Source organism: Vanacampus margaritifer, chromosome 4, assembly GCF_051991255.1.
Source record: "Vanacampus margaritifer isolate UIUO_Vmar chromosome 4, RoL_Vmar_1.0, whole genome shotgun sequence".
NCBI lineage: Eukaryota > Metazoa > Chordata > Actinopteri > Syngnathiformes > Syngnathidae > Vanacampus > Vanacampus margaritifer.
In genome coordinates, this window is record NC_135435.1 from 16,512,649 (window position 1) to 16,539,224 (window position 26,576).

A 26,576-nucleotide genomic window follows, 5' to 3' on the forward strand; every position below is an offset into this window, starting at 1 on the left:
GATCCTGATCAAGAATCAGGTGTGTTAATGGAGAGAAACATGGAAAACAGGCTGGATAAGGGCTCTCAAGAACTGAACTTGGGCACCCCTGACTTAAAGGTCCATGTCACAACATACAGAGTTTTTGCAGATTTGCGACCCCTCTGGCGAAAAGCGAAATTGAAGCCAGCGATGTGCAAGCGTGCCGAGACGTTAATTAGTGGTAGTTTATTGTGCATTGCTTATCATAAATAGACTAGATAGATGCTTTCTGAGAAAGAACCCTTTGCTCTAATCTCAATTAGTGAGTTGTTTTCAGTCTGGCTCTTAGCCTAAAATTAAAATAAGGGTTCACTGTATGAATTCCGTCAGGGAGGAATATCTTCATTTGCTTTTCCGAGGACGGACAAAAAAAAAAAATCATCCTCCAGTCCCAATTCACTTCATGGATGACAGCTTTGCTCTCCTGCCTTTGTGTTTTTGTTCAGTTCCCCTCGATGTGTGTCTTTCATTTCCCAGATAACTGAGGACAACAGGGCTTTGTGGGCGCACACAAAACATGCTCTCAGAAAACATAGTGCTTGTTTTGTTGACTTTCTCTTCTGGCGTCACACAATAGATACGCTTCGGTTTAATGTCCTGTCGCATTCACGGCAAGGAAGCGAAATCTGACCTCTGTTTGTTCAAACCAAACCAAACACTATCTTGTTTGTCAGTTAAGGTACTCCAACATTGCAAGAGCTGTAATTTCTGGGGAATTGATTGATTGAGCGGCAGACATAAACTGATTAACTAAAACACAACAATCATGAGTATTATTTTGATTTTGTGCTCTTACCATTTCACCCACTGTAAAATCAACGTTCCCCATTGAAAATGAATGGAAATGCCTTCAATCCGTTCCAGCCTCCCTATCTACCCCATTGGACTTCATAAAAACATACAGTAATGATATAGTTCAATAGAATTAAAAATATTTTTTGTCACACTGCATCAACTGAATGGCCATTGTACTGCTCTTTCTTGTGTGCCCGCCTTGGTCACCTGGGGGCCGTATGAGACAGAGAGAAAGATATACTCATTTAAACCTCTTAACTACTCTAAACTCACCAGTATGGCACTAATATTAATCTTATTTGTTGGAAAGGATAAATAATGTATTAAATTGAGTAGATTGTCTGTCTACATGTTTTGTTGCACCAATTGTATTCAATCCATGCTATTTAGATGCTATTTATCTTTTACTCTTCTGCCATGTACCGACAAGGACCACATTTCTGGAGCGAGTAGGAAACCGACTATTGTATTTAGCGTGGTGAGTGACATAAATATAATGTATTTTATTGATCGTTTAAAGTTAGAAGCGGAAATGATGTATATTTCTGACATGATGTCGTCCGTGCTTCGTCCCCTTACATCGGGCTATTCCAAACGCCGTGTATACTGGGGTAACTTGCGCATGTAAACGTTTTATTCCAATTGTTCCAGAAACCCTAATTCTGACCATAACCCGAATATTGCCTGCATGTAAACATAGTCACTGAGACCGATTCTATCACTCCCTCGGTGGAGCTAGGTGCAATCTACAAAGACCCTAAATAATATTAAATAACATTTGCATACATCTATGGCACACAACAAAATTTTCCATCTCAATCACTCACTTCTCCCGCCTTTGCTGCACCCGCCCACTTTTTTTTCTGATAAGCAAACAAGCTGGTTTATGTGAGTGAAATTGGATTCTATTCAAACTTAGACTTGATGCAATCATTTCAAAATGAAATTCAAGCAATTTTAGAATTGATTTCAAGCCATTGCAGCACTCAACAGCAGCCGTGGAATTACAGAAAGCGGGCTGTATATGTAACACATATATAGTACAACACTTCCAATCACCATTGGGTCCTACCTGAAGCACTAAACTGGCTGCTTCCGAGTGTCGTCGGCCTGTTCTTCCCTCCGTTGACGGGTGGAGAGAACATCTGTGAAAATGAATGCAGACTAAATGAAACAGAAATCAACACATACCGCAGACTTCCAAGTGCCGCGGTAAGTATCAGGGATCACAATCAATGTGCGTTGATGAATTGAGCTATGCTTCAAGTGCTAACACCTCTGGGAGACACCCACATTGCAAAAAGACTGGAAAGTGTTCCCTACCGCACTGAAATCCAGAAGGTCACTCAATTCCTTGTCCGTTCCGAGAGCGGCAATCCGCTGCTGAGGATTCATCCTGGCGAGCTTGAGACCTGGAGGGAACACAGACAAACACGCTCCCGTCAGGTCACATCACTGTTGGGTCTTTTTGTTAACCCTTACACACTCTTCATTTTTCATGGAGAGATCAATTTTGGCATTCTCATAGTGATTGTCTATATGAAATTGTGAAATACATATTTTTTTCTGACATTAAAAATGTTTAATAAACCCTTAATCAATGTTTCAGACGGGAAAAAAAATGACGAGTTGTGACTTTAAAAGGCGGGGCTTAGCCTGGTGAGTGATGTGTGCATCAGCTAATGTGAGTGTAGTTGGCTCAAGTTCTACGTGAGTTTTTCTTTAAAAAAAAAAATTAAATAATCAATTCAAATCAGAAAAAAAAATCTGAAAAAACTTCATTTGCATATTCACAAATATGCAGACTGTTTCGAGATTCCCCCATGACACTTCAAAAATTAACAGATGCAGGTTTCCGCGCTAACATTAGCAAATGTGGTAGAACACATACAGTTCTCATCACTGTTTATAGCTCCCTTTTAAACACTGTTATCACTGTCCCATTAAAAAAAATACACCAATTTATGGCATGTAGTTTTCCTTGATTTCACACACACACACACACACACACACACACACACACACACACACACACAGGTAAATCTAAAATCAGTTTTTAGCAGACTAGAGACTGGTCAAATTTGATACGAGCCACTTCACTGTAAACAAACTTTGCTGGACATGTATAAAAAAAAAAGTTACATTTGAGTGTCTTTTTGGTCACTTTGGGAGAAGTCATGACATTTCTGGGTGTCGGAATGACATTTAGCTGTTTTGTGGTGCACAATGAGCCGCATCCTCACCGCAGGGGTAAAGTTTCATGTGCAACAATGCCGGTATGTCATAAGTAATATACAGACATTTTATGCACATTCAAATGCATTCCCCATGTTAATTAAAGGCAAGACATGCAACAGCAGCAGGAGCATCGCGCCCCTGCATGTTCTCTGATCATCAGACACTGCCCGTTGTTACAAAGACACACGGGCTATAAGTTTAACACACACTGTAGTTGTGTATAATGCTTTTAGAAAGAAGGGCTATAAGGTTACAAGTGGCATTGCTAAGTTGCTATCGCTAGCCGCAATTACAGTACGAGTTCAAAAGGATTTGAAGCCGAGCTAGCACACTCACTGTCAGGGCGCTTTTTCTACATTAAATGAACAGAAAAACGCCTCATTCCAGCGAGTGTCACACAAATTCACGATTGTTTGAATGTACAAAAAGAGATATGGAGGAGCGACAATATGAAATCTCGGCAGCAAAACACAAAACGCAATTACAGTCCTCCTCAACTCTCAACTTATTTCACAGGTCCGAGCCCATTTCGCCCGAGTCCCCCCTGATATCTTACCTTTTTTCCGAGTGAATTTCCGACTAGGGTGATCTGGTGAAGACTCGCTTTCTCGGGGTACACCTCTACACGAGTGAAATAAGCCTTTAAACAGCAATAGCAGTGGGAAATATGCTCTATTTGTACCACTTAGAGTTTCCCTTAGGCAGACATTTTTGCTGTGCGAGTGCCTCAGCACTAAGATGACATGGGGTTAGTGTATCCCTCCGCCGCGCACGGGGACACGGTACTCCTTCTCAGCGGGAGATGCTGCTCCTTGTAGCCGGCGAGGACGCGCCTCATCTCAGCTAATCGCCTCCGAAACCTCGCTTGATCGAAGGTGGCCGGGTTGGTTATTTATTGTCGACGACCAATATGCGTCATCAAATCCCGTGAAGGGAAGTAACGAACTACAAATACTCTGTTGCTTAAGTGTTGTAGGTATATGTACTTGACTTGACTATTATTTTAACGACGTTTTACTCTTGACTGCATACATTTGATAACACTTTACTTTATCCACCCAACATCCACGGATGACGACGTGCAACGTAAAAAAAAAAAAAAAAGACCATGAAATTTAAAATAACCTATGCACAAAATACAGAAACATGCACCTGTTGTAGGGTTATCCCCAAAAATTAAACTGCAATTGTAAAAAAAAAAAAAATTCTAAATAGGTCCGACAAGCACAGCTGGACTGGCCATCCAGCATGCGGAGCAGATGCCCGGTGGGCCAGTTTCTATTGGGGCCAACACGGAGATATTTGATTATAATTTTCCTCCATTGGGGCCAATACGGAGCTATTTAATTATAATTTTCCTCCATTTTACCCCAAGAGACCGCCCTCAATTTAGAGGTAGCAACCCATTTACAATATAGACAGCAAACTGAACCAATCCGGGTGGTCAGGAGCCAGGCCAGGCTGGCAGGCTTATTTCAAAATATAAATTTTCATTCACGGAAAATAAGGACGGCAGTGAGTGATGATGACATGCAAACGCCAGTTTTTCATGTACCAAAACTATTATGTAGATGGGGGGCCTGGGCAGATTGCTGATGTAAAATAAGCCTGAAAATGAGCGACGACGAAGCTCAACCCGTGCAACCACCAGTTTTTTAGTGCACCAAAACTTTTGTCAATTTGGGGGGTTGGGGGTGTGAACAAAGTGTGGCCCCGATGTGTGTGGGACCTGATGCACCCACAGTACGTCATCTGTATTATGGGAGCAGCGCCCCTGCAAACCAATGTAACCCACCCTGTTTCTAATGTGATTCGTTATTATTAGCAGAATAAAATATATTAATATTAAAGTTTTTTATGCAACTTGAAAACATAAAAAAAAAATCATTAAAAAATAAATGGTCCTTTAAAAAAAATGTTGGCACCTAAATTGTCCCCCAATTATGGAATAACTATTGAACTTAAGTACATTTCACAGTCTGTATTTACTTTTACTTAAAGAAAGTACAAGAGTTGAATTAGTACTTCTACTTTTATCAGTCTTTTGCTGAGTGCTTCTACTTCAGTAGTGTGTGAGTACTTTTGCTATTCCTCACATCCTAAACTGGTTAGGTTATGTCTCATTTGAACAATGGATTGTGTATTTTGACTAATCATACGGTGATCAATCTGACCACATCGTTAGTTAAAGCAAAAAAGAAAGAAAGAAAGAAAGAAAGAAAGAAAGAAAGAAAGAAAGAAAGAAACGGTCAAATGCCATTCCAGCACAAAAAGGACACATTGGGGTGCTACAGTACCTAAATTGTAGACTTGTGTGAAAGGGGAACAAGCATGCATTTGTACTTTTTGCCCAACTTAAGAACAGAACGCTTGGCAATGTTTGCTACAAAGCTTCGAGATGCCAAACGTATGAAAAGCATTGAGTGCGACGTCCCTTTTTTGTTTTGCTCCGAAGTAATCATTTGGGCACGTCGCAGGGCACGAAATGTTTGGGACTACTTTTTCCTCCGCGCTGACGAGAAACCAAACCAGGGGACTGCAGTGAAGTCAGTTTCATGTTAGCTTGGGCTGAAGGCATTTCATTGGTACTGATTAGTGTTAGTCGGGGGTGGCAAATATACACCCCATCTATAGAAGTACAAATACTTGTGCAAAATACATTGTGTGTAAAGTAGAAGTAATGTGGTGCTTTGATATAGGAGTTTCATTCAATCTGTGGCCACGAGTTCATATCCCCCCAGGTGATTATAAGTATTTTATAATATTGTACTTTATTTAAAAAAAAAATTACAGTAATGACAATGTAAAGAATTACACGTTTTTGCCACTTTAATTTACTTTGATTCATTGGACATTGTGCTGCTCCTTCTGGTGTGCTCACTTTGGCCACCTGGGTAAAGTATAATATACTTGTGTACTGTACAGTGTACACTAATGAATATGCATGTGGGAGACGGCCATAATTGCTCAACAATCAGTATTAGTTATTCTTCGCAGAGGATAAAGAAAATGCATGTATTGTTATCTACAATGTGTGTCCAGTTGTTTCATTGGGTTATAAGTATAACACTGTGACACTGGTGCTATTTGCTAACCCATCTGTGACATTTTGCATTGTTTGTTAGCATTAAGATAAACAGACTTGTCGAAAACACAGTAATTGGGATGTCATAAATGCACAAAGTGAGCTGAAATCTGCCAATTGCTAATTGTGGAAATCATTTGTTCCTCCTTTTATTGTGTTTTTGTTGTTTTAAGTAGGGATTCATGTCTGCTTTGTCGTGAGCAAAGTTGTCCTTGAATGACCCGAGCCAACGAAACTAGGAAACAGTGCAAAAGGGTGGGTGAGTGATGGATGAGCTCACAGGGACTGCAGTGAATTTGGCTTCCACAAAGAATTTAACAGCACTTTTATTCCGCTAAGCATTTTATTGCACCATTTTATGCTGCCGTCATCCCCCAAAAATGCACCAAATGTTTTCATGAAGTCAGCGTTTAATTCCATATGTTATGTACAAACCATTTCACACAGCTGCTTACCTCTTAAATTCATACTTTTTTTTCTTTTCTTTTTTAATAAGTATTGCAATATCAATGGATTAAAAGTTACACAATCGTAAAGTTTACCAACAGTTTCTGGTTAAAATATGCCTCAAAAGTGAAACACAACTTGGAGTTCATCTTGTATGACGTAATAAGAGACATAAGCAACAACAAAAAATTAACAACAAGGAAAATTTAGTTACTTCCTAAATACAGAGGTCTTCAACATTTCTTACTTCCTTGACACTGATAACCTCTGAACATTTACAGGCATTTGCAAAATCCTTGACGACCCCTTATGTCTCCACAAGGTTGTGCAATTTCCCCATAAAAATGGAAATAAAATTGTTTTTTCTTTTTATTGTTCATTTTTCCTTTCCTTTTTTTAACATGAGAACAACTCAGGAGTCAACCAGAAAATATTGTTTTAGACTTTGGTGGTTTTCGCTGTGTAGTAAATGCCAAGAAAGAATCTTTGCAAGGTGTATGGACTAGAGATAATACAGGTTTGTAAGCAATCCATCTTGCTTATCAGGTTGTAAGAGAATGGGTGCACTCAGATATTTTGCAGGAATCAAATGTGTCAAACAACATACAACACGTAAAACAACATGCGGTGACCTCTAATTGTCCCTCCGGTCCTAACCAGATGTTTTACTGCGTGAGTTCCATTATACTGAGAGAAAAGGAGTAAACTTGTAACATCTTTGGCACTATTCAGAGCTTCACACACAGGAAGCAAACAGTGGCCTGCAGCCAGAAATAACACATAATGACTTTAAGACGGTTTTGTGCGAGCTAATGTGTGTAGTCAAGAATGCAAATTTAGCTCTAAGCCTAATTTATACTATTTTATTGCAATTTGCATGCAAATTGACCTATGGGTTGCACCGATTAAGGAAAATACACTTCATTTGTGACACAGTGCTTGAGTTGCTTCTAGGAGCCTGATTGTGACGATCACTGGGATGCTTTCTCTGGGTATTTATGTTTAGTCATTTTGCATCCACGAATGAAAAAGCCCAATACAACCTTGAACAATAAAAAAGGAAAAGGTACATTCAGTCCTGTATACTCTGTCCTGTCAACCAAATGTGCTTATAAAACAAGTACAAATGTACGCGAAGGCAAGTGGTACCAGTTATCAATAATATAGCATTAAGATTTTCCTAGTTCTTTAATGGCAAGACATGCTCATCTTCTTTTTTCTTTTTTCTAACCCATTTGAAAGCAAGTGTTGTCAAACATTGGAACATGGTTGTGGAGACTGGCCTGCCTTGAACATCATTAATAATTATAGACTGCCACCTGTTGGATAAACATGAATTACTCAGCCGCAACAAAATGTTTAACGTCTATCAATACTCATATTAACCCTGGGTACATGCTACCTTATTTTTTATTATTAATTTTTTTAACCTAAAAAGTCAGAAACATGTCAGGTTAACAAAAACTCTAAAGCGTTCTAATAGTATTAGGTTACAATTTAGTTAATGATCTAAAAAAATACAAATCAGAAAGGAGATTGAATAAATGTGGCAAGTTAATTACATTTGTATTTTGAAAGTTGGTCAAATTTATTATGCGGCAATACGGACCAGTTGTCCTGGTATTGCATTTGTGGAATCTGAGTTAGGAAGCAAAAAACACCTGTTTTTATCCAGCTCGGGGGGAGCCATTTTGGCACATGCTGTCAACTGAAAATGACATCACAGTTGATCAGGTAATGACCAATCACGGCTCAGCAATGCAATATGAATCAGAATACCATGTTTAGACTAGTTGGGCTGCATAGCACATATCGTAAAGAAAATGTGGTGGTTGACTTCCTCTTTAAGGACCATTTGTCTGAGGACCATGTCCGTCTATCATGTAGGCTACTGCACTTGTCCTCACTGAGACAATTTAAAGATTTTCCACAACTAAATGACATAGTGGTTAGAGTGTCCGCCCTGCGACTGGGAGGTTGTGGGTTCAATTCCCGGCCGGGTCATACCAAAGACTATAAAAATGGGACCGATTGCCACTCTGCTTGACACTCAGCATTAAGGGTTGGAATTGGGAGGTTAGATCACCACATGATTCCCGAGCGCGGCGCTGCTGCTGCTCACCGCTCCCTCAGGGGATGGGTCAAATGCGGAGAACAAATTTCGCCCCACTTACATGGGTGTGACAATCAGTGGATCTTACATGAGAAAGACAATTATTGTTACTAGTGAGGTAAAGCTGCTAGTGGGTATTTTGGTGCTACTAGTAGTGATGGCAAAATGAAGCTTCATGAAGCACTTGTGATTTTTTTTAAGTCCCCTAGATGGTGCTCTTGGTTTACATCACTAGCTACTAGTACGATCCAGGAGTCTACTAGTGTGTGACACGCCTACTAACTGGTCTAATTGTTATAGTGCGGCAGAGTAATTTAGGTTGAATTAAGTACAAGTTACGTAGACCAAAAACGGCACTGTCTAGTAGAGGGGGGAAACCGTTACTACAGTCGTTCTATTACACAAAAGTTTATCCTGCTCGTAGTGCTGGCAAAATGAAGCTTCATGAAGCACTTGTGATTTTTTTAAGTCCCCTAGATGGTGCTCTTGGTTTAAATATAAAGCCTAGTGCAATGGAAATGTATTAAATTTCCACTGCATCTTCCAACCAAGAGCACCATCTAGGGGACTTAAAAAAAATCACAAGTGCTTCATGAAGCTTCATTTTGCCATCACTAGCTACTAGTACGATCCAGGAGTCTACTAGTGTGTGACACGCCTACTAACTGGTCTAATTGTTATAGTGCGGCAGAGTAATTTAGGTTGAATTAAGTACAAGTTACGTAGACCAAAAACGGCACTGTCTAGTGGAGGGGGGGAAACCGTTACTACTACTATCTGAGGTTCCCAAGTCGGTTCAAGTGGAACTCGCCATGATTGGTCCAGATTTGACTGTTTCCGCCGTGTTTGGCTTGCACTGCACAGGCACATTTCCACCGCTGGTATTAGGGGGGGGTAAAGCACAGTGTCTGCAACCCGATGTCCACAACCAAGCACCACTGCGACGCTGGTGATTAAGACTTTGAATTGGCTTGTAGAGAGGTAAGAAGAAAAAAAACTCATTCGAGCACCCTGAAAAAACATTCTCCATGCGATGCAGTGTATCCCAACCCAATCTCCGTATTTCAAACAATGACAACAAGCTAGTGCTAGCTTAAAGGTTCTCTTACGACGAGCAGCAAGCGATGAACCAACAACGCATGATTCATTATTTAATTCATGTACCCAAGTCGCTTACGTATTATAAATGAGTCACTCGCCCTTATAGCAAATGTGGTTGGAGAAAAGCGGAATCGCAAAATAGCAAAACAAAACATTAACGCGCTAGCAAGTTAGCGTTACTTACAGCAGTAGAAATAGACGCGAACAGTTTTTTTTAATGTTGGCTATCGCCTATGTTTGCTATTTTTGCTGTATTCTAAGTCTTTTGTGCATCCAAACTGCATTTTAAATTTAGTGAACTCCATGCTTGTGTGTTGTGAAATCAAGAATGAGTGTTTCAATAGTCGAGGTTTGTCGTGTGCTCTTTTTCTGTAAATGTGCCACATGTCATACTAGGACATATTTGCAAGCGAATGCTGGTTTATTTATTATTTATTTTGATGAAACAATTTGCTTGCAGTGTGAACGGAAATGCGACCAGGATTTGGACAGCTTTTTCTACTTACGTCGACAATACCGCCGCCATCTTGAATCGAAGCTTTTGTGCGAGAGAATGGAACGTTTCATTATTTTGCATGTGACAAAAGTCGAAATATTTCTCCAAACTGTTTTTTGATCTAATACACTGTCCTCTGAAATGCGTTTTGTTGTTGTTGTTGTTAATGATGTTTAGTCAATAATTATACAATATTGTAACATGCATAGCAATAGCGCAGTTGGCATGACGTCACGATGACGTAATCACATGTCGCAACGTGCTGGGCGCTGGCCATCTTGAAATGGGGGCATGCGCTTGTAAACATCGTCATCGCAATTTATATATTCCAGATGTGTTTTGTCTATTTTGTCATAGAAATTCGTTGTGCATGATTTTTGGTCGTAAATGTAACCTTGCCAGCAAGCTGAATTTTCGCGGTATTAGTTTACAAATAATACGACGAGAATATATCTTGTACTGCTCCCGCTTATACTTTCTCAACGAACCTTTTTTAGGTCTGACCAATCAGGCGTTGTTTAGGGCGGGACGACACCAGGAAGCGCCGAGAGCGGGGGTGGCTCGTGGAACAAACAAACCTAACAGACTTATAGACGCTGCAATTAATTCTGTTCACACAGAATTATTAACTGTTTCCTTGTGGAATGTTGAACAGCGAGTGCCCTGAGGCGCTTCTTGCATTTTTATCTGGTAAAGATGTTCATGCTTTTTTTTTCCGAAGACGACATTTTCCTCCGTTGCCGTGATTGGTCAAAACAAACGTGCACAAGATGCCGCATCATCCAATCAGCTCGAAGTATTGTACAGAATGTCCCTCCTTTTCAAAACGGATCTGGCGAGTGAAGTGCCAGATTGATAATGTGAAGAACTCCAATGAGTGAATCCCAGTTATCAATATGGCTTGTGAGGTTATTGAACGTAGGGCGGCACGGTGGCTGACTGGTTAGCACATCCGCCTCCCAGTGCTTCGACCTTCCTGGGTGGAGTTTGCTTGCTTGCGTGGGTTTTCTCCGAGTACTCCGGTTTCCTCCCACATTCCAAAGACATGCACGGCAGGTTAATTGAACACTTCAAATTGTCCATGGGTGTGATTGTGAGTGTGGATAGTTGTTTGTCTCTGTGTGCTCTGGCAGGCAACTAGTTCATGGTATACCCCGCCTACTGCCCGAAGCCAGCTGGGATGGGCTCCAGCGACCCTTGTGAGGACAAGCAGTTAAGAAAATGGATGGATGGTTATTGAACATGTTCATCATTTAAGATTGTCGAGCGGACTCGTTTTGGACCCCGTTATCGGGAAAATGCACACTTAACTAACCTTAGACATGAGGATAATCTTACAAGACATTCCTATAAGGCTGTTTATAAAATTGTCAGTGCCTTTGATATGTCATGTTTTGTTACTTGGAATACTGCTATTTACAAGTTCATGAACGTAACACGCATCTCAGTTTGTGTTCACGGCCATCTATGTCAACCACACCACAGCCATCCAAAAACTGTCTTTTGGTTGTTAATAAACGTTCACTGACTAATGTTACAGTAAACAATATGTTAGCATACCAAACAGGACGTTGCGTTCCATCCAGGGCCGGACTCAGACTCATTTTCAGCCCTAGAATTTCAGGACTCAGATCGGCCCACTTAAGTTCACGTTGTAATGAACGTACGCAGTTAGTGTATCAATGTAAAATATATTCAATCTAATGATGTTCATATTGCATTTAATTTAAAATTGAATGTGCTTCAAAGATCACGATCAGTGTTTATTTGAACCAGGGTTAGAACATAAAAAAAAAGTAAACAATAGGGAAAAGGCAAGTGTACATTAAATGGGATAAGACATTTCACCACAAGGCACAAATGTAGTCAAATGAACACGATTAAGGCAGATAACATTGTACTTCCTGTTAGTGCTTTTATTTTGAAACATTGTCACCACTTCTGGTGCACTTACTAGCTAACGGATGCTAACTTAATGACAGCAACGGTAATTGTTTGAGGATTTCCCATCATGCTTCGTTTCCGTTGCTAGTAACACTTGTGAGTGTGTACTGTTATGCCTCTTTTATGTGTTATTTTTTGCAACTTTTGGTATTAAATTATTTTGACTTGGTGACATCCTCAGTAACAGGTAGGCAGTCAGTGCTATATATAATATAATGCTATTTCAGTTGTATGACATTGAGATGGTTGGATTGGAACGTTATGCACTTCCTTTATTTACTGATTTCAAGAAGGATTCGTGGGCCAGAAATAATTGATTGGTGGGCTGGAGTAGCAGTCCGGCCCAGCGGGAATTCGCCAGAACGTCTAGTTTACTCAATCCGGGCCTGGTTACATCAAACACATAAAGTAACCTGTGTGTGCTAATGCTATCTTCCAGACACAACTGTTCCTATGTCAGAAATGAAATCAGGCATCAGCTGTGTGCTTCCTTTTTAAATGGTCAAGCAACCCCGTCACGCTGCCATGAAAGGCAGATTTGCATCGTATTAAGTATTTTCGGTGAGCTATGCTGTAACTTGACTCTGTTGCTAACAACAGTTAGCCATGGCACTGCTTTACCCACAATGCCTCTGTTTACATTACGGATGAGCCGGATTGCCACTACTGTGCATGCGCGTCACGGACAGGCATGCAGAACGGGAGAAGCAAGAACATAAACATAACAAAACATAAATAAACGACTCGACAATTTAATTGTCTTGACTGACTTTGTCGACATAGACGTGTCTAATCAACTAATCATGGCGGCCCTACTAAGAATGTTCATTCAAGTTTGCAAAACGTTGCAAAGACGTTCGCCAGATACTTGCACACCGTTTTTATGCTCGCAAAGAAATTTAGCATGTTAAACATTTGATGGTGACAAGAAAAAGCTGCTCAGTGAGATACGGGTTTTAGGGTGATTTTTGGTAGTCAAAATAATTGTGGTTATTATTTTTCCATAATCACCCAGCCCTACCTGAAAATATATATAAAACATTTGATGGGTCTTCTTTTAAATTTTCAACTGCATGCTATATTTTCACCATCAAAAGAGCATGTCCGTGCCATTAATCTGAGCAACAGAAAAGTCAACTACATATCCAGTTCCTCTGTACTCATGTCAACGATGTCTGATTTTCCACCATTTCTATTTTTAAATCAAAGTACCGGTTGAAATGTAATTACGGCTGACGTGTCTTCTCACCTCAGGTAATCTTTTGGACTGACTGACTGACGTTTCACAAATTCAAACTACGGTGAAAGAGAAGAACTTAAGGTTAAAATCAGCTTTCATTGCTTTCTCAATTGCTCTGCGTTGGTTCAATGAAAATTTGAAGTGGTTACTGTGCCACTGAGGCAATCTTGTGATGTTCTCTGGAAAACATCCACTTAAGTAACCCTCCTCATGTTCCTCGATTAGTGTATTTATTTATTTTAACAAGGAAAACAAAAAAATACCTTAACCTGGCAGTGCAACCTCAACTTGACCATTTTTCCAATATGAAGCATACAGCAAAAAGGCACTCAATATTTAATGTTTTTGTAGATATAACAGTATACTGTAATGCCACTCATTAGTGTTTAACACATTTTTTGAATAACTTTTTCCAATCTGTACAGGCATTGCACATAATTTGCTACACTCGCTTATAAAAGTAGAATAAGTAGGGGTAGAATTAAATTTGCACTGTAAAAAGCCTGAAATTTGCATTGGGCGCCGTGTCATTTCCTGATTGCTTTCTACTGCAATGTGATTCCGCTCATGTTGTCTGTTTTTGCTGCCATTTAAAGTTGCTTGTGTTACATTTTGAATGCATGAAAAGTACGATACCAAAAAAAAAGGTTTGATTTGATTTAAATTTAGTTTGGTTTGTAGGTCCAAAATGTCTGAACTTTTTATGGAATGTGAGGAAGAGGAGCTGGAGCCATGGCAGAAAGCAGCTCCAGAGGTGTTGATTGACGATGACGACGATGATGACGAGCCCATTTTTGTTGGAGTAGTGTGTATGTACACTTTTTACTCTTGTATTCTTTGGCTATACATGTATTTTAATTATGGTGATACAATAAGACATTTCCTAATTTATATCTCAATTACAGTATTTGTACTAAGTCATTATTTTGGTTGCTGCCCTTAATATCATGTTCATTTGTGATGCCTTTTTTAATAACATGTTTTACAGCAATTAAGGAAAAAGAGAATCCACCAAGCTCTCCACTTCCTCCAAAGGACAATATGAAGAAGCTAGTGGTCACATCTGCTCCCCGTGCTCCTGCTCCCCGTGCTCCTGCTTTCGCTCCCGTTCCTGCTCCTGCTCCCGCTCCTGTTCCTGCTCCTGCTCACGTTCCTGCTCCTGTTCCTGTTCCTGTGACGACTCTAGCCTCTTCTATAATGTTACCTTTGAAAATAGCTGGAAATGCCATCAGTACTTCTACAGCCGGTCTCACGACACTAACTCCACAGCCAGTTATTGTCAATAATCAGGTATTGTCATTTAAACTATTTCAACCCCCCCCCCCCCCCCTCCCCGTGATATTTGAATAAATGAGAGTCTACGTATTAATCTGTTTTACTCCAAGGGCTTCATCGTAACCCCACAGTTAACCAGCAGCAACAACCTCATTGCCACTCTTGGCAATCAGTATCCTCCTGGGACCAAGTTTACTCTTGTACCAGGTAAAGTTGCGTCTCATGTAATCAGGAGTATTAAAAGTTCTTGTAAAGTAAAAATCATTGCGTTTTAACGCCCGTAGTCCACTGAGGGGGCAAATATTTGCGGGGCTAGCAAATGTTGATTTCTCGTCGGCGTTCATTCAAGGTCACATCGCTTGAGAAACGTTCTCTTAACTTGGCCAACAGTTTTGAATGAATGTTTTTCTTGTTTTGTGTTCTTGACAAGAAAAAAACATTACAAATCTAGGTGAACGTTTGCGAACCTTGAACGAACTCAAGCATTCGCTACTTTCGCCAGCACTCGGAAACGTTCGCCCCTCAATGGCATAAGTTTGACAGACCACATAGAAGAGTGTCGTTAACAGCCCTGCCAAATTTGAATGGTTAAAAAAATGTACTATAAGTGTAAAATAAAATAAAATAAAATGAGGCTTTGAAATTGCCATTGTCTCCGCTCTCGGACGCTCTCGGACGCTCTCAGCATGCCCGTTAAATGCGTTGAAACCACGGCCTGCTCAGTTGTCATCTAGCTTCTTTTTTTTCTTTTTCCAGTCACTTTTCCACCTTATCTCCGTTACGTCCGTGCACTCGTGTGAATGAGGTGCTCTAAAGCTGCCACAATAGCCTTAATCTCTGGTTCAAACGCTGTCTGTCAAGTTAGAGGGCTATCCGAAGGAAAAATGCATTTTCGGGGCGCAAGTATAGCTAGCTAGCTTACGTCACGTCGCAGTGGCGTAGTGTAACGGCAGACGTGAACGAATGCACTCAATTTATTTTATAGTGGTGGGGGGGGGGCAGTGTCCACGTGTCTCACTGGGCACCGTTTTAGCCACGGCCTTTAAATCAGGAAAACTGAAATGGCGAACAGTTTCAACCTATATCTCTAAAATCGAGTTACTACATTGTTTTCGATCTTTGCACGTGTTCAACAGGTATATTCAAGCAGAGCTCTAAATTCACCTTGCAGGGTATTTAAAATAACAAAAAAAGAGATGATGTAAATCTGTTGCTGTGGTTTTCAGTGTGCTTATAAGGGTTTGGATGTTGTGTATTTCAGCCAATCAGACGCAGCAGCTCATCCAACGGGTCACCCCAGTAACAACTGCGATACCCGGTGTTGTCCATCGGCCTCACGTGCAGCAGATCCGAAACAACGTTGTGACCTTGGCTAATGTGCAGAACCCCACTGTGTATACAGCCAAACCTCATCTGCTTCAAGTCACCCAGGCCACCTCTCTACAGACCATTGCCTTGCCTGTTCAGGCTAACAACTTAAACACAGGTGTGCTCTTGAAAGGCGCCATGCTTATTTGATGAGCACAATCGCATTCATCAATGTGCTTATTTTGTCTTATTTTTGGGTGCCCGACAGAGACCATGAAGCGTGTGTTGCCACTTCAGCAAGTAGACACTGCTGTAAAAAGATTCAAAATAGATGTCGGTAACGGTAAGTTTTTAGCAAGAAAACAACACAAACGTATTTACGATATATATCGTTATATCACCCAGCACCTTATGTGTAAATTGTAGAATCAACTTCTGCATAATCCTGACAATTTAGAAAAGTGCATTGTGGAAATGCTTACTCTCGTTTTCCCTATGCTATGGTGTACCTTTTAGGCCTAGCAAACGTGGCCAAACCAGTGGAGAATGGTGACCTGAAGAAAAAATGCCCAAACTGTAAGGAAGAATTCCTTCTGCAGGAGGCGTTGGATCTTCATTTGACTGTATGTATATGTTGTTAGTCAAGGTTTCGTCAAAACATTGTTTGGATTGGATTTCAATGTATGTGGATTTTCTTGTTTCAGAGTTGCCAGGCTCGAGTGGAAGGCAACGTTGCGCTAGCCGATAACGTCATCACGCATAAACGCATCATGCTGGTGTCAGAATTCTACTATGGCAGATTTGAGGGAGATTCTCTCAAGGCATCTGTAGAGAGGAGCAGCATCACTTTTAAGTGTCAAAGCTGCTTCAAAGTTCTCAAGAGCAACATCCGGTATGTTCATGTTCAACCTACAATTTGGATGTTGTGAAGCAGCATGGGACGCTTGCACTTCCTAACCAGATGTATGACAAAAATACCATTTTAAATATGGACAAAAAATGTGCACTATTTTTTTTTTTATTGAACTAATGTGCATCACGGTATCTTAATGTTTGACCAATCCTCACCATAATTCATATGCGCAGCTCTCAAGTTCACTCTTACTAATGAAAAATCATATATATATATATATATATATTATATTTATTTTTTATTTTTTTATTTTTTATTTTATTTAAAAAAAATAATAATAATTAAAGACCCATGCATTGTTATCTACACGTCACACGCACGGGTAACCACAACATTGTAGAGTTCTGGTAAACATGTCTGCAAAGTATCTTCGGCTTACTTAAAAAAACAACAACAACATAATTGGTAGGTGATGGCTGCAGCGTATTTATTTGCATGCTACATTATGTAGCAGGGGCTTGTTGCTAGAGGCTCTTAAAGTGGCAGTAGCCAGACCCCAATGTGTTTGAGGCATCTCTTGTTGCCAGTTAAGTTTTGTTGGTATCCGACTGATGATGAATTCTTGCTCAAATTAGAGAAGATATGATTTTAACAGCGACTGATGTGATTGGAGCACATTATTGCAATAATGAACTTTTCTTTTATGAACACTGTCCAATTTCATGTACATCGCAGAACAAATCTTTCCAAGGAGCCACTGTAAAAATATCTGTGCCAGTAAAGACACACTGAACAGCTTAGATGGATGACTGTAGTGAACTGTTTATCCTCGTGGGCCGAAGGATGAAAAATGAGCGCGAGTTTAGGCGGTGTATGAACCATTCCCTTGATTGAGTAACTGTGGTAGAAATGCTTTTTTTTTTTTTTTTTAATAAAAAGCCCCTGTAAGCGACTTTTAATGGGGAAGAACATCTGTACCTCAATCGCCCTCTTACTGTAGCGGTCAAAGGTCACAAACATAAGAGATTCTATTAGGGGAGCAGACTGAAAAATGGGTCCTGCTTCATCAGGCACTCGCGGCACATAGCCATGGATGCGTTAATTGCCCCTGCATCATTAGGCAGAGCCAAACTTATTGTAGTTAAAAGGACCATTATATACAAGAATATAAAGTGAGGTGAATGGAGAGTACTTAATAAATCCTTTATACAGCTTTAGGACCTGCACCTTACTAATTGCATAGCGGTAACATTGATCACATGTATTGTCTTGGGTTGGGCAGTCCATTCCAACAGTTTAAAAGCCAAAGTCATAAAATGTGTCGAATAAATCTGCTGCCTATCACAGATCATGATTTATGACATTTTCTAAATTAGATACAGCATACTGTACAAATCAACTAAATCACTGCCAATCGACACTTTCTTGTTCTTAAATTTTGTATTCCTATTCTGTTTTTTAAAGCTGCAGACAATAGAAAATTTTATCGCTATTGCCACCGGTGGTCGAAAAATGAAACATGTCATATCTGCAGACAGAGGGTGGGAAATTCGAACCCGAATCCAGTCTGAAAACTATTGGCCCGAGTCTTGCAGGGAGTACCTATTGTGAACAGCTAAGGTGTTAATCTGCTAATTAGAAAATGTTTCCGTCATAAATAGTCAAATAAAAAGGCTATTGTAAAGATACTTTTGGGCAAATTGTTATATAGAGCAGCATTAAATGAAAAATAAATTAAAAAAATTGAAAGTGCAGTACACTGGCCACCTTGAGATACAAGTTTAATTTGTTGTAACTAAAAACACTCGTATCGCAAATAATCTTTCACCATTGAGCCATTTTGACATTCTACCGCCCTCTGAAATTGACGATAAAGTGCCCTCTGGTTTGCATTGTTAATGTCACAGCTCACCTGTTGTCTGGATTTGTTCAAGTGACGTTTGCAATGCGAGCCCGAGGGGCACTTTAATGTAAATTTTAGTCGCCAGCAGAGGGGTAGAACAATGTTGAAATAGCTGCTAACGTAATCTTGTTAAATAACAATAAACCAATCTATCTTTAGCCAGTTGCAGTTAGCGCTTGAAGCTAATGTTAGCGGTAGACATGTCTGGACCTTTATATGAACGTTAGAAATCACTTTATTCTGTCTCAACTCCTTGCAGTCAAGTGCTTCCACCACTCATGAATCGTTTAAGTGACCAGTGTGTCTTATCCATTCGGTTCCAGGTTCATGAACCACATGAAGCACCACCTGGAGCTGGAGAAGCAGAACAATGAGTCCTGGGAGAGCCACACAACTTGCCAGCATTGCTACCGCCAGTACATGACTCCATTCCAGCTGCAGTGCCACATCGAGAGCGCTCACAGCCCAATCGAATCCTCCAGTATGTCCTATCAAGACTTAAATCGTCTCACGTTCCAGTTCTGTGCAATCGCCTTGAGTGTCCGTTTGTACTTCTATTTCCTTCTTCTTAGCGAATTGCAAGATATGTGAGCTAGCATTCGAGTCTGAGCAAGTGCTCTTGGAGCACATGAAAGACAATCACAAGCCTGGGGAGATGCCCTACGTCTGTCAGGTCTGCTGCCTCCAAACCAAATGTTGCACACCATATGCACGTCATGATGCGGATTAACTTTTAGACTTCCTCCACCACACAGGTGTGCAATTATAGGTCCTCCTTTTTCTCGGATGTGGAGACACATTTCCGAAGTATCCACGTAAACACAAAAGACCTGCTGTGTCCTTTTTGTCTCAGGATTCTGAGAAATAGTCAGAGTTACATGCATCACTTCATGAAACACCAGGTAAGATGCTGCCTTCAAATGATTTTTTAGAATAAAGCAATAAAGTTTTTCAGAATGTGACCTACTACTTGAGGGTAGTGTTCCCCAACCTTTACATTTGAATCATTTAAAAAATAGTGGTTATATAATAGGGGTGTGAATTGCGTAGTGCCTGGCGATTCGATCCGTATCACGATTCATAGGTCACGATTCGATTTGATGCGATTAATCTCGATACGAATCTATAAATCGATTTTTGCGACTTTTTTTTTTTTACTCAAATTTATAAAATACTAATCAGTAAACTTGTACACTGTAAGATTTGTATGAAAATGTATTTATTTACTTGAAACAGGCTCTTATAAGTCACTGTATTTAACAAACAGGTTGCAGTCTGTTTCATGTTTGAACAGCATTAAAATAAAATATTATGCCTTAATGTTCCATTAATATAACATTCTTCCATGCTTTAAGTGTGAACCCTAACCCTAAGTAAGACATTTTGTTGAATATTTCCATCAAAAAGTGATGTTTAAAAATCTATTCGGCCACATATTGAATCAATTTGAGAATTGCGCACTGTAATATCGCAATATATTGCCCAATCGATTTTTTTTTAACACCCCTATTATTATATAGTGAGTACATTTCTTTTGAGTGACCTGAGCGCAACCAGATTGTCACAGTTGTTTTTTATTTATTTGTATTTTGCTACACCACATGAACACGAAACACCGTTGCTGTTTCATTTGTCCGTACCTTTGTAACTCATGAGTTTTTTGTTGCTTTTTGACCTATAAAAATTAGGGAATTAAAAAAAAAAATTCTCTTTTTAACCCTGTACGATGATCTGAAAATTACTTGCTCGCCCCCCATTTTCCAATCAGATAAAAACAACTCCAATTGACATCATAATGATCTTATTTCAATTTACTCACACACTTACTCAGTGTGAAATCTGGGCATGTTTCATTGACCACAAGGCTATTACTATTTGTAGTAAATAATGTGTTTTTGGAGCAATTAAGCAAACTTAATTGGGTCATTTCCTGTGTCTCTCTTATGGTTCACTAAGGGCTCAGTTACGGTGCAGTTGCACCCGTTTCTTTTAACCAAAGTGTGAAAGGATGAGACGGTGAAAATGTGTACTGTATGAAAACACTTTCTCAGACTTTGTGTGTCGCCGTTCAAAATATATGGAAAATTAAAGAAGCCGTTTTGGAAGCAAGCTAAGCATCTCTGATTAGTGTTTTACATCGCGTACAATCTGTTTTGTGTTTCAGAAAAAAGGCATCCATCGCTGTGGAAAATGTCGACTGAATTTCCTCACCTACAAAGACAGAATGGACCACAGGACTCAAGTCCACAAGACTTTTAGAAAGCCTTCAGTTCTGGAGGGCCTGCCCGCGGGGACAAAGGTGCGACTCATCGCACCGCCATCATCCATGGTCTGGTTCAGGGACTCTGTCACATTCATAATCTCTTTTACTTCGGCAGGTGACCATTCGAGCTTCCCTCAGCGGCAAGACAGTCGCCATGTCCAGTTTACCCGATCGATCGGCTTTAATTTTAACTCCTGAAACACTAAGCAGCAGTGCAAAAATCAAACCTCCTGGCGGTTTGGGTAAATCTAAACGCAACATCTTAGAAGCAGGAAAGGCCAAGACGATTCAGAAGAAGAAAGGGAATTCTGCTGACAATTGGAACCTTTCACTCCGAAACATAAGGTTTGTTGCTTAGCCAAACTCAAAAATGCATGTGCATGCCACTGGAAATTTTCAGAGGCCGATATTCAGGATTCACTAAAATAGAGCTCCCTAGTATTCGTGACAGGCCGAGAGCAGATTAATAGGCATTATTAAAGCACTGAGATATGCAAAGTAGCTCGTTTTGTGTTTATTTTATTTATTTTCCAGGCACTCATTAAGCTGGCTAAAAATAATACAGCAGTTGTTCCTAAACAAATGAGTGTGATTTGGTGTAATTGGGCTCAGTCATCAAGTACGACATGCTGGATTCAGTGTTATGCCCCCCCCCCCCCTCTTTTTTGACTGTGTGCTCATTTGCAACTTTCAGTGTGAATGGAGGCTGCCACACCTGCATTGAGTGCAACACCAAAATTGATGACTTCTTTTCCCACTTCCTGGCATACTCTGATTGTGGAGCGTGCAATTATCGGACAAGTTGCAAAGTTGCCATTGGAAATCACATGATAAGGTTTTTGTTTTTAATCATTGTGCCAGTTTGCTTCAGTGTCTGTGTGTGCTATTAAAAGTTTTTTTTTTCCTTTTTTCAGATTTCATAGCACAGTCAACAAGAGCAGATTTTCTAAAGCGGATCAGAGGAAACACTCATCTGCTATAAAGTAGGTTTCCTGCTTTGAGTTGACACTGTTTGCATTTTTTGTGAACTCATTCACTGCCATGGATGTTTTTGTTCAACTGGATTCCAACCCTTTACTGCATTAACATGTATGTTTTGCAACGGACAGGCGTGGAAGAGTTTGTTGGTGAAATACAAGTTTGTAAACTATTGTTATGACGAACAAATCCCTGTAGGTGGCAGCACTGCATCGCTTTGGATTTGATAATAGCGCATCTTTTGATTTGAAGATAGCTAAGGATTAGGAATTCAACAGGGTCCTACATTATCAGGCACATGGCCCTGTATATTGAATTTTTTTTTTTTCAGTATAAAATCTAACTGATTATTGACTTTCTGGGCTTTATAGCTTGATTAACTTGAACAGTGTATGTACTGTACTGTATTTGTATGACATCATCAGAGTATGTGTCACACTAGTTATTAAAAATAGTTTGTCGTGAAAAAAAAGATGACAATTCATGGAGAAAATGGCGAATATCAGAGGTGGGCATTCTGTCAATATTAACAGAAGGTCTGTTAATTCGTCAATGACAGAAGCCGGTTTTGTTGACGAATGACGAGAAACTTTGAAAAATGACATGACTAAGCATTGATGGAAGTGGTGTTTCATCAAAATGGATGCAATTGTATGGATGCAAAAGGGTAACAGCCTGTTATCCTTGTAAACAGGTTTTGCTGACAGTCCTAAAATAGTAGTGAAAAAGGAAGCGTGGTTAAATAAATATTGACGGACAAACTGACTGACAGTTGACTGACTGGTGATTGACGATGACAGACGGGTGTCCCGGGTGTTGACGAATGACGGACCGGTAAAATGTATTGACGTGCCCATCTCTGAGAATTACCAGGTAAAAAAAAAAAAAAAGGCCATACTCGAGCCATGACTTTTTACTTGTATGTACACATTTCTGGGTCTAAATTACTATTTTTGCCATCCACTTTACTGTCTTGTTTTTGTTTTATAATATAGTTTGAGGTGTCACAAAAGCACAATTTTTTTTGTCTAAGTTCTGCTCTACGCTGCTCTCTTTCTATTCTCAAAATGCAAATTTTCTCCACTTTGTTCTACTGCTGATTACTAGAGAATGGAAAAAGATAGAAACAACTTTTTTTTTTTCTCTGTATATCGTCACAAAATAATCTCCTGTGTGTCTTGAAAGGTCAGTCAAAACAACTGCAAATTTATACGGTTAAACATCTGATAAATTGACGCTTTTCTTGTAGATTATCGCTGGTGTGTCTCAACTGCGACCTCCTGGATGCGTCAGGCGGTGACGTGATGAGCAAACATTTAAATGACAGACCAACTCACCTATGCAGAATCATTGAGGAGAAAGGTACGAGTTTTAAGCTTCACGTTTTGTGTTGTTTGACTTCTCTTTTAATGTTATCTTTTGTTTTTAACCCAACAGGTGTCAAAACCGAAACTGGACTGTAAGTAGAAAACACGATGTATATATTAGAATTTAGCATTAGCGCCACAAAACCTGAGAAATAAATCTCCTCACTAATAGGAATTTTTATTGCATTAATAAAGTACGTTCTAAATATCAACCACAATTGATCTTTTCTTCTGAATCAAGCCAAGACTACAGTGACGCTTTCCGAATGAAGCGGAAGGAACTACACCCCAAGATGAAGGAGGCTCGGGAAAGGGGGGAAAGTGCCACCCTGAGACATGATAAGATGATAATCGTAAACCCAACTGCACATCAAAACAACACAGAAGCAGCCGATGACTCTTCCAAGGTATGTTCGATGTATTGCGTTTGCTATGGAGTCATATTGAGACGTATCAAAGAAAGGTTAGGTGCATTCAAACTTAGGTGGTCTGAGGAACACATTTAATGAATTGTGTAATCTAATTGAATCCAACTTTTTTTTTTTATTAGCTATATCAGAAACTCATCTGGATTTATTTTTTGATGACTCATGGTGCAATATAAGCTGTCTGGATTTGGGACCAAAGGCTCAAACAACCCTAATCTATAGACCAAAATACTTCCTTATTCTCTAACCAATAGAATTAATATAAGGTTAAACTCTACCTAATCTGACCACTAACGCCGAAAACAAAATACATTTTCTTCAAGAAATTATATATTTTTTGTTAAATGTTAATCATTGCGCCTGCTTTCAGCGGCACCCCCCGCCCGCTCTGTGATTGGCTGGAGGGGTAAACATTGACTTTCCGCCCAGAAATGTCCCTCTTATGACAAAACACAGCAAAATGGCAAAATACAGGTTGCAAGGGGTGGTGGTTGTTGACAAAATCCTCACCACACATTAACAGAAGCCCAGAGGTGTTGATTGAGAAGGATTTCATGTGTATATATCCAGTGTTAACTCAAGACCCCCACTTTAAGCATATCATTACCTTGCGTATGGCTTGCCACTTGACATTGGAGCAAAATTTCAAAATTGGCGCCTCGCAAGAAGCTCTTCTGTCCCCCACTGCAGTTTGGCACCAGTGTGAGAAGCTTTATGGACATCAAACTGCCTTAATTCGTGTTCAATTTTCCACAATCAATGGCAAATTTCTCAAAACGGGATCTGTTATTGACAGACCACCCTGTCGAAGGCCAGCCTTATTACCACCAGTGATGGAAAAACACCAAACTACTAGAGCAGATATTCGTATAAAGCAAGAGAAAGTCAATCTGGAGGACCAAACTAAGACTGCACGTCTTGCAGCTCCAATGCCATAATATGCTTACAAAAACAAACATTTTCTCCTGGTTTGACTCATTTGTAGCCTCCAAACTCAAGCAAACATTGTGATGGTTTTACTGATAATGACAGTAAATGCTGGATGTTTGTTTTCCCAGACATCAACAGTTTTGGAATCATCACCCATGGAAACGACCTCAGAACCTGAACAAATTGAGAAGATGGAACACTTACCTCACACGGTTGTTGACCAACTGCCATCTTTGCCCGTGTTGCCGGCAGCCGTTGAAGATTCTCTCGGAGAAAACACGACTCAGCCTGTCCTTTCAGCTGTTGAAGATTCTCCCAGAGAAAACGCGACGCAGTCTGGCTCCTCCCCTACTCGCGCGTTAGATGGCGTCGAAGATGTCGAGCCAGTTGAAGACTCGAAAATCATGGAGGACTGTCATCCCATTGAAATCCCTGATTGAGCAGCAAACATAAAAGAACAATGCTAACCACAACAAACTCTTTTTATATTTCTAAAATCTTCCCCCATAGAAGAATGGCGGAATTTGTATTTAACTCAACCATGATTCATTCAAATCTTCCAGACAATGGCACATTGTAGATATATCATGATAATGGATGCTGTTAACCTCTTATCAGTACATTTAGAAACATCATTGGATCCCACTTGTGATTAGCGCGATGGGCTTGATTCATCAGCATTCGTCAGGTACACTTTTTGTGTGTGCTGAACCGCTTTATTTAATATGTAAACGTGTTTTTTACATTACTTTAGATGTCGTGTTCCAAGATGGGCTATTTGTATTACCTTGATGGCATTTGACCTGAAACATTAATAGAGGTGTCTTTAAACGGGCCACAAGAAGGCATAATATACAATACTGTATACTGTAGGCCTACTTGATGCAGGATCAGGCATTATTCTACTTAAGATATCAGCATTGGCCACTCTGTTTTAGGCTTTGTCCATGAAACAAGAAAAGTACACAGATGCTGAGTTTGTACATTGGTTGTGGTTCTTTTCCACATTCTAATGACGACTTAAACTCACATCTAAATTCAAAGTACTAAAAAAGGTTAACTGGAGATGTTAAATAAGATGTTAAAACAAAAAATTCTGGTGCACAAACGTTCTCATAAAAATGCTTTACAGTGTTGTTTTCTTACATTGTTATTATAATGTGCAGTAATCTAGATCATGTGATCTAGACGGTTATATTTCCATTTCGGATATACTGTACGTTCATTTCCAGGTTACAGTATTTGTATCACTGGACTTTTGGAATGTAATTAAAGTACAGTATTTAGTCAAAATTTTGTCATGTGTAATGTCTTGGGTTGGGCCACTACATAGAGTGGATATTAAAAGTCTACACACCCTCTTCAGATGCTAGATTTTTGTAACCTGGCAATAGCAAGATTGATATTGTGATTCCCTCAAGTGAGTTCTCCACAATAATCTGGGACTGCTCCACCGCACGTTGATTTGCTCGGGAAAGGCGGGACATTCTGTACAATACTTCGAGCTGATTGGACGATGAGGCATTGTGTACGTTTATTTTGACCAATCACGGCCATGGATGAAAATGTCGCCTACATTCTCGTCGAAGGGGGGAAAGCACGAACATCTTTACCAGCCAAAAATTCACGAAGTGCAACAAGGAAGCGGTGAGTAATTCTGCAGGAACAGAATTAATTGCAGCGTCCATGTTTGCTCCGGCTCCATTATAAGTGCCCCACCCACGTGTCTTTTTTGAGACCATGCTAAATTAAATGTCACTTGGGAGTTGGATTAATGGATAACCAAAATCC

The 26,576-nt window shown here is 39.9% G+C and overlaps 2 protein-coding genes across 5 annotated transcripts in view; one reads left to right on the forward strand and one right to left on the reverse strand.

Moving 5' to 3' along the window:
* Nucleotides 1–3,890, reverse strand: part of tcf12 (transcription factor 12) — a 66,575-nt gene extending 62,685 nt beyond the window's left edge. Inside the window, exons 1-3 of one of the 2 annotated variants that reach the window (XM_077564084.1) lie at nucleotides 3,611–3,890; nucleotides 2,140–2,228; nucleotides 1,889–1,961 (exon numbers count right to left, since the gene is read on the reverse strand). In XM_077564084.1, coding sequence (XP_077420210.1) covers nucleotides 1,889–1,961; nucleotides 2,140–2,211 — 145 coding nt within the window. In that variant the 5' untranslated portion in view covers nucleotides 2,212–2,228; nucleotides 3,611–3,890. The remainder of the gene's footprint in view (nucleotides 1–1,888; nucleotides 1,962–2,139; nucleotides 2,229–3,610) is intronic. The other variant, XM_077564085.1, reaches the window with a different exon arrangement.
* A 5,629-nt stretch (nucleotides 3,891–9,519) lies between these two features.
* znf280d (zinc finger protein 280D) lies at nucleotides 9,520–26,072 on the forward strand. 3 transcript variants are annotated; one of them, XM_077564749.1, is made up of 20 exons: nucleotides 9,529–9,680; nucleotides 13,495–13,561; nucleotides 14,162–14,289; nucleotides 14,469–14,770; nucleotides 14,866–14,962; nucleotides 16,017–16,241; nucleotides 16,332–16,406; nucleotides 16,580–16,686; nucleotides 16,768–16,955; nucleotides 19,143–19,300; nucleotides 19,392–19,492; nucleotides 19,575–19,721; nucleotides 20,984–21,118; nucleotides 21,198–21,427; nucleotides 21,777–21,917; nucleotides 21,997–22,065; nucleotides 23,310–23,422; nucleotides 23,498–23,519; nucleotides 23,669–23,834; nucleotides 24,914–26,072. In XM_077564749.1, exons 3-20 carry the CDS (start codon nucleotides 14,169–14,171, stop codon nucleotides 25,223–25,225), a joined length of 2,709 nt encoding a protein of 902 aa, XP_077420875.1. In that variant the 5' UTR covers nucleotides 9,529–9,680; nucleotides 13,495–13,561; nucleotides 14,162–14,168; the 3' UTR covers nucleotides 25,226–26,072. The 3 variants fall into 3 exon arrangements, with proteins under 3 accessions (XP_077420874.1, XP_077420876.1, XP_077420875.1); XM_077564748.1 differs by lacking the exon at nucleotides 13,495–13,561 and having other exon boundaries at nucleotides 9,520–9,680; XM_077564750.1 differs by lacking the exon at nucleotides 13,495–13,561 and having other exon boundaries at nucleotides 9,520–9,680; nucleotides 14,887–14,962.
* The last annotated feature ends 504 nt before the right edge of the window (nucleotides 26,073–26,576 follow it).